At 41.5% G+C, this 7958-nt stretch overlaps 2 protein-coding genes across 2 annotated transcripts in view; both read right to left on the reverse strand.

The window, feature by feature from the left end:
• Nucleotides 1–202: 202 nt before the first annotated feature.
• Nucleotides 203–3133, reverse strand: psmg2 (proteasome (prosome, macropain) assembly chaperone 2). Its single transcript, XM_005728493.1, has 7 exons — nt 2907–3133; nt 1927–2098; nt 1574–1632; nt 1352–1470; nt 1085–1264; nt 710–830; nt 203–610 (listed from the first exon to the last, which is right to left on the reverse strand). Exons 1-7 carry the CDS (start codon nt 2961–2963, stop codon nt 530–532), a joined length of 789 nt encoding a protein of 262 aa, XP_005728550.1. The 5' UTR covers nt 2964–3133; the 3' UTR covers nt 203–529.
• Nucleotides 3134–4498: 1365 nt separating this feature from the next.
• LOC102209817 (probable 2-ketogluconate reductase) overlaps nt 4499–7958 on the reverse strand; it is a 14065-nt gene continuing 10605 nt past the window's right edge. The window contains exons 4-5 of the mRNA XM_005728494.1: nt 4675–4853; nt 4499–4599 (exon numbers count right to left, since the gene is read on the reverse strand). Of these exons, the coding sequence (XP_005728551.1) occupies nt 4499–4599; nt 4675–4853 (280 nt within the window). The remainder of the gene's footprint in view (nt 4600–4674; nt 4854–7958) is intronic.

Below are 7958 nucleotides of genomic sequence, written 5' to 3' on the forward strand. Positions count from 1 at the left end.
GTCTACACACAGAAAATGATTCAGACTGAAAGGAAAACCACAAAACAGCTTGAATCGGAGCGTTGTGCTGTTGTTACCATTATAGGTTGTAGAAAAGAATCAAATTACAGAGAGGTGGGACTGCCAGGAATACAGCATGGAGCCTGGCCAACCACTTTCAGTTAAGTGGGTGGAGGCTTAATCCAGTGATCCACAATCAAGATGAATTCACACCACATTCCTGTAGCAACTTTTTATTAGAAAAACATTTTTTTTAAACCAGGAAATAGCAGTCCAGAAGTGAATGTTTGGGTCACATCCTGTATTTGTACATTTTATTTTGTTATGTTTGAGTTATTTAAGATACATTTCCAAGACAGAAGAGATTTATGTGGGCAATTTCCATCTTTCTATATGTCGGCGCTGCCATCAGCCACCGGGTTTGACCCCAGTCGAGAGTTTGCTGAGATCTGAAAACGGCAATATGTGGAGCAAACGTCTTGCATTAAACACAAATTATAGAGGGTAAAAAACTAAAACACTATACATATCAGAACAGTGCAGGCGGGATGCCGTTTCCAAACAGGAGACTCCAGGAAGTCGGGATCTTCCATTTGTTGGGCTGTTTGCTCTGAAAGGAGAATTGGAGAACAATGATTCTCCTCACAGTGACATTACCACTCCTCTGAAACTTTAGGTTGCTTTAATGCTGCGCCGTGGTGTCACTTACATTATCGTCCAGCAGATGGAGCCAGTCGTTGAGGTGGTTCGCCAGAGCGAAGGCATCGGGGATGTTGTCGCCTTCTGAACAGAAGAGCAGCAGCACAGCCAGCGGGAGGTCCTCTTTGCAACTGTGCAGCACACGTGATCACACAAACACAAATAATATTAACAAGGAAGTCTTACTGAGGCGTTTCAACATACTGAAAAAGTGTCTGAACACACAGCAGACACCTACAGCTGCCTTTATTGTGATTTATATTGGAATAATTATTAAACTGTAACAGTGACCAATGCTCTTACACACAAAAATAAAAATGATTTTAAAACCAGCTCCCTGTGTTTTTGATGATCTTTTGTCTACCTGCAGGTCTCCTGTCTCTACCTGTCTGTGTAAAGTCCTTTGGTGATGCCTCCTCCGGGGATGCAGAGTCGTGGTTCCGTGTTTCCGTCTGTGAGTCCGGGGAAGGCCGGGACTCGCTCCATTTCCCTCCAGCCCAGCTCCTTCAAAGCGTCCGCGCTCCCTTTCAGCAGGGACGGCGTGACCAGGTACCTCAAAGGAGTGCTAGCAGAGACACGTGTTTGTTGAGCAGACATGATTGAAAAATGCAAAAGTGAAGAAATAAGGCGATGGCGTTGCAATCGTACTTACCCCTGCAGCTGCTGGTCATCTCTCTGGTAGGCGTGGCTGCTGGAGAGGACGACAGTCCTGGAGAAGCCGCTGGATTTGATCCAGGACACGAGCAGCTGACGAAACTTTTTGGTCTTTGACTGCAGTTTAAACAAAGGTAGAACAAAAGAAAACAACAATAGGCATACAGTATGAAGGGAACTCAGAGAATGAACTGACGTCATACTGATGACTGATTGTTACCTGAAGAATTGGTGCTCTGATCTGAAGGACCGCCAGCTTCAGTTCTGCTGCTGCGTAAACTGTGGATTACAGAGGGTTACTTTTCTTTTGACTTCACAGCAGCTGCAGACAAAACTGCTGATCACCTGACTGATGGTTGACAACAACAGGACTAATGTCAACTAATAAGACAGTGCTGATTAAAAACAACCAGAAGATCACAGTTGGGATAGCGGACATCCCAGCGCACAGCAGTAAAGAGACAGTAGACTCGAAGGGAACATTTCTGAGTTGTTTTGTTTTTGTTTTTAATTTCTGATCAGAAATGTCGACATCTCTGTGTTAGACAGGCACCAGCAGTGACCCAACTGTACCTTCAGCAGGAGTGTGCAGCTCCTCGCCATCTTCTTTGCTGCTGGCATACGGGTTGTTCCCGGCCATCGGGATGAGACAGTCAGTGTGTATGTGGCCCACCCTACTCATGTTCAGAGTGGACACGATGAGATCCACGGCCAGCTGACCCACGTTACCTACAGCCACCGCAGGCTGGAGGAGGAAAGAGGGAGAGGAGAAGTAACAAAAGTAAAGAGAAGGCGAGAATCGTTTTAATCACTTTTTCCTTTTCCTGAGCCCATTTTAGTTGTGCAAAACATCTGATAAAGAAAAACATGCGTTAGAGAGGTCCAGTTTTTACTAGGCCTCTAAGTTTTTTTTTCAAATTTTAGGACAGTTGCATTTTTTTTTGTAGTTTTATTGCACTGTGCAAGTTTAAAGTCACCCCTTATTTCTTTATATTTTGCAATAACAATGGAAAACAGGTGCAACAAATTGTTCAAACATACATGGAAATACAGCAGGCAAAAACAAATTTGTACTATTACTCTTTAACATTTTCCATAGATTTAACTAAAACAATGGGAATAAACGTTGCCATGCATTATCGTGACAGGGTGCGCGTAGTGTCATGTGTCATTCATTCATCCCTTGAGTTAGGTGTCTTTTATGAGCTTGAATGATTCACAGGTAAATATTTAGTGGCTTGACACACAAAAAGACTGCTCTGAAAATACAAAGAAATAAGGGCTGGCTCAAGACTGTGCCTCTGCGCCCCTCCACAGTGGACTTCAAATCAATAAGGCTGTAACCGTGGCGCAAACACCCAGCTTGAATCCAAGGGGTTTAACAGGACTTTTGCATTACACGTGTAGGAATTAAAGGTATTTTTTATACACAGCCAGTTTCTTGGATGAAAATCACAGAAGTGAAGCTTTTGTTTTTCCCTGGTGATTACACGAGTCTCATATAAAAGCGTGAAGCAGGAACTGATGGGAGGAACTGATCGTCCGTCACTCACCATGACGAGGGTAAAATCTCTGAAAGAGGGTGCTGAGCTCTGCGAGGAGATAAACATGGTGCTGTTCAGCCAGCAGGCACACACGACCCTACAAGCCTCCAGATAAACAAACTAAATTAAAAGTTAGACGTCTAAATTACAATCCCAAAGCAACTTTTGCTTCTATTTTCATTCCTCGCGTTGTGGACCTGCTCGGCTCTGTGTCGACTTTTGATGACGGTTTCAGTACCACGCGGGGATGCCCAAGTTAAATGTTACAGTGACGCTTTGTTTGTTTTTTAATAGTTTTAAGTAGACTTCTTTAACAAGCATCCACAGATTTGTTTAAAGCTCCAAGTGTTTTTTTTAACTTACTGTCATTTAAAGTGGTGTTTTATGTGTTTCTATTACGATCAGGCATGTTAACGGTCAGACTGTAGCTCTGCAAAGATTTACTGCGCGTTAGAGATCCTCAACTCTGTTGCCTCAACTGTGCTGTGTTCATTTATCTATCGATACATACATCCATACATCCATCCACCCATCCGCCCGTCCCTCCTTCTGTCCTTATATGTACTATTGTATGTGTGGTAAAAACATACATAATTTATTTACACTCGGCAGAATTGCACATATAAATATATATACATGCTTCACAGAAGCATCAGGAGTCAGCTGATGTTCATTCACGCTTCCTTTCATTTTTATTCTATTTTTATTTCTCTTTAAATGAAGGATGCCTTCAAGGATGTGGTAAAGGGATAATATATTCCTCTCCAGCTTGTTGTGCTTAAAGTAAGATTAAAGGTGGTGTAGAAGATGAAAATTGCATAACAATCAGACGTGTAAGGTACTAAAGAGAAACAGCTTTAATTAGTCAGTTTGCAACAGGTCAGTAACATGGTTGGGCATTAAAAGAGCACCTTAGAGTGGCCGAGTGTCTCAGAAGTAAAGATGGCCAGAGGGTCAACAATCAAGTTTACAAATTCTGGAACAATTTTAGAATAATGTTCCTGAATGTAAACTTTATGAAGATTCTGAGAATCTGTAGGAATCTCTGGGCGCAACAGACAAGGCTGAAAAATCGATACAGGATGTCCGTCATCTGTGGGCAAGGCGTTAAAAGCAGGCCTGATTCTATCATGGATATCCCTACATCTGTCACAGGGTGGAAGTAATTTTAATCTTTTATTCTGCGAGTTTCACGGTGTCTGCATGCTTTTATTTTGAAAGTGAACTACTTCCAGCCCACATCTCCCCAATTAAAATAATGTCTTCTCGGGGCTAAAGCCAATTTAAACTGAACTGAGGCAAAGTGAAAAACAGTTCTATGGTTAGACGAGAGAAGATTTGAAATCTTTAAAGTCAGATGTGGTAAACAAATTATGAAACCAACTGAAGAAGTTTTCAATGTAAGGGTCTTCAAGCAGCTTTTTAAACTTTTTTAATGTGTCTGAAACAAGCAGAGCATCATTTAACACACAACTTAATGATTCCGTTTACACTGTATGCAAGAAGCCATTAACCCTGAGTGCCTCACATGTAAGAGTTCATCATTATTATTATGTGATGTACCGCTCTGGCTGCAGAGCGTGGGTGTCTTCAGAGACATATTACCTGGGTAAAGGTTCAGGATGAGTCACATCTAAAGCCGCTGCTCGAATTTCTCCAGACTGCAGAGCTTTGACTAAAGCATCCTGATCAACAACCAGACCTGAAACATGAAAAGTCACAAAATCAGGCTGAAAGCTCAGAGACTGGTGAAGACTCGCAATCACAGTATCCTCACCTCTGCTGACGTTGACCAGGGTTGCAGTGGGTTTCATGAGGGACAGCTCCCTGTGGCTGATCAGGCCTTTGGTTTCAGGGGAAAGGTTGACAACGAGCACAACAAAGTCGGCCTCCCTCAGCAGGTCATCCATGTTCTCACAGTAACTCGCCCCCACTGACTGCTCATCTTCAACGCTCCTGAACAATACACACACACAAAATAATCACAAATGTACAATAAACACTGTATTAACGTCAGATTTAAAATTGGGATATTTAATATATATTTAAACAGCATCAAGTCAGTTAAATTTCTGGTATATTGATCAGTTGAGTAGCAGAGGGAGTTTAATCAGTATCAAATGCTTTGGTCATGATAAAAATTAACACCAGGTGCACTAAAGTGGCAACAATGAGACAAACCTTAAAGCAGGAATTGGTTTTACAGGCAGAGGCTAGTGACATTTTTCTCTCTTCTTCTCTTCAAACTGTTTTGTCCCTAGTTTTGCATTTGGCTAGGCTCAGTGTCACTACTGGTATCATGATGCCTGGACCCTACAAAGGCTGCACTAGTAGTCCAAGTCCTCCAGCATGGCACGCCAATACTTGCCAGAAGATTTGCTTCCAGCACAGTCTCAAGAGCATGAAGGAGCTTCCAGGAGACAGGCAGTTACTGTAGGAGAGCTGGAAAGTCCTTAACTCATCAGCAGGACTGGTATTGGCCTCTTAGTGCAAGGAGGAGCCTGATAAGCATTGCCTGAGCTATAAAATAACCTCCAGCAGGCCACTGGAGAGAATGTCTCTGACTAAACAATCAGAAACAGACTTCATTAGGGGGTTCTGAGGGCCCAACATCCTGGCCCCTGTGCTCACTGGAGCCTGGTTAACATATTCAATAGAATACCAGAATTGGCAGGTCCAGGGTGGGCGCCCTGTGCTTCACACTGAGATCTGATTTAATTTTGTGTTAAAGTGTTCCTTTAATTCTTTTGAATAGTGTGTATTCATTTCACTATAGCAGGATATTTTCGATCAGTTATTACAGAATTTTCTGTCGCATAAACTCATAAATTGTCCAAACTGTGCTTACCTTCTGTTTCTGTTGTGATACAGGATCTTCATATCAAACCCTTTGCTTGCAATTCTGTATCCGATGTGTCCCATTCCGATGATCCCCAGAGTCAACCCGGTGACTTCGACTCCCATCGGGTTTTGTGGTATACTGGTAGTCTTGGGGTCAACAGCTATTTGGTGACCTATGAGAAACATTTTTCTGCTTGTAATAAGGTTGCTTTTCTGCAACCTTATTACATTATTACCACTAGCGGCCCAGCAAAATTTAGGGTTGCAGTTATGCTGCAGTAGGTCTAAACTGCTGGGGGATTCCCATTATGCACTGAGTTTTTCTTCTTCAGTCAACTTTTTCACTCGTATTCTGTTTATACACCTCTCTACATTCAATTATTTAATTATTATTAATCTCTGGCTCTCGTCCACAGCGTGTCTTTATTCGGTCTTCCTCCCTTAATCCCAACCAGTTGTGGATTAAGGGAGCCGCCCCTCCCCGAGCCTGGTTATTCTTCTTGTTGAAAAGGAGTTCTTCCTTCCCACTGTCACCAAAGCACTTGCACATATGCTTGTTGGGGTTTTCTCTGTTTTCTTTCTTTTTTTCATTGTAGGGTCTTTACCTTACAATATAAAGCACCTTGAGGCAACGGTTGTTGTGATTTGGCGCTATATAATTTTAACATTAAGTTATAAAAATTGAATTGAATTAAAAAGTAGGCAACACAATGGCCTCAGTAAAAGAAAGAAATGAGTTCCAATAGTGACCAGTAGAAAACCACCACATTCACACGGAAAATAGGGTACACAAGATTTATTTTTCTTTCAAAGCTGGAGATGTAATTCTGGCCAGCAGTCCAGGGCATAAGTGCACCATGGTCAGAGTTATCAGCCTGGTTCCAAACAGGAAAAGATGGTCACTCATAAGGACAAGCAGTCACATATCAGCCTTGCAACTTCCCCAAAAAGACTTTCCACCCACCTAAAAGGCCTTGTGTTAGTAGGAAGTGAGTAATAATAATGAGTAAGAATTATAATAATAATTACACATATTTTCCACTGAAATGACATCAACATACTTTAAAAACATGTGACATGTAAAAATAAGAAGTTTTTTTTTAAAAACTCGATTAATAAACTAAGAGTGGTTGCATTCAAGCTGCAACTTTTCTTTCGTTCTTTGACTTTTATTGCAAGTTTTTTGCTAACGTGAACATGAAACAGTTTTTCCTCAAACGAATTAAAGTTTCAACAGTCAGTCAGAGATTCAACACAGTTTATCCTATAGCAGGAATATTGTCCTATTCTTCACAAAAACCTACGTTTTTACAGTTTGTTGCCCAACAAGTGTCCACAATAAAACCAAAGAGCCAAAAATAAATCTCTAACTAACACCAGCTCACCTTCTTTTATAGGAGGGACAGAAAAAAATAGAAAACATTCTTGGCAATATTAATTAAAATCATTTCAACTTGACTTCATTGGGAACAGGTAGGCCATTCACAGCTGCTACGGCGTTATCCACCATGCACTGAACCGTCCGTTTTATTGTAGCATAGGTGTAGGTGCCAACGTGGGGTGTGATGAGTACATTAGGCAGGCTGAGGAGAGGGTGATCCCTGCACAGAACACAGCAAGAAAAGCATCAGGAGACAGCTGATGTTCATTCATGCTTCCTTTAATTTTCATCCCATTTTGTGTGACTGCATGCACAGGCTGGTAAAGGGGGGATATTTTCCTCTCCAAACAAAATGAACACATCAGAGAGAGCGAGGAAAAACGGCTCAGACTGAAACACCACAGAAGACAACAAAAGTGCATGATGACAGAATCATTTCCATTGTTAATACCTAACCAAATCACGAACACTCCCAGGGAGGTAGGTGGAATATTGTCACAATCTACAATGAAAAAATACTCTCATGAATTTCTCAAGGCAAAAAAATGGAATACTATTCAATGGCCAAGTCAGTCACATAATCTCAACCCAATAAAAGATCCTTTTCAGATAGTGAAGACAAAACTGAAAGAAGAGAGACCCACAAACAAGCTGAAAAAGAAGGCGGATGCAGTAAAGCTCTGGCAGAGTAGAAAACACAGCATCTGGTGACACTCATTGGTTCTAGACTTCAGTAAGTCATTGACAGCAGAGGATTTTTAAACAACTGTTGAAACCCGTCCTTATATTTAGCTTTTGTTTTTAGTTTTTCCAATTAATTTTGAGTGTCTAAAAAATGT

This window comes from Pundamilia nyererei, unplaced genomic scaffold (genome assembly GCF_000239375.1).
Source record: "Pundamilia nyererei isolate P.nyererei 1_Seehausen unplaced genomic scaffold, PunNye1.0 scaffold00028, whole genome shotgun sequence".
Classification (NCBI taxonomy): domain Eukaryota; kingdom Metazoa; phylum Chordata; class Actinopteri; order Cichliformes; family Cichlidae; genus Pundamilia; species Pundamilia nyererei.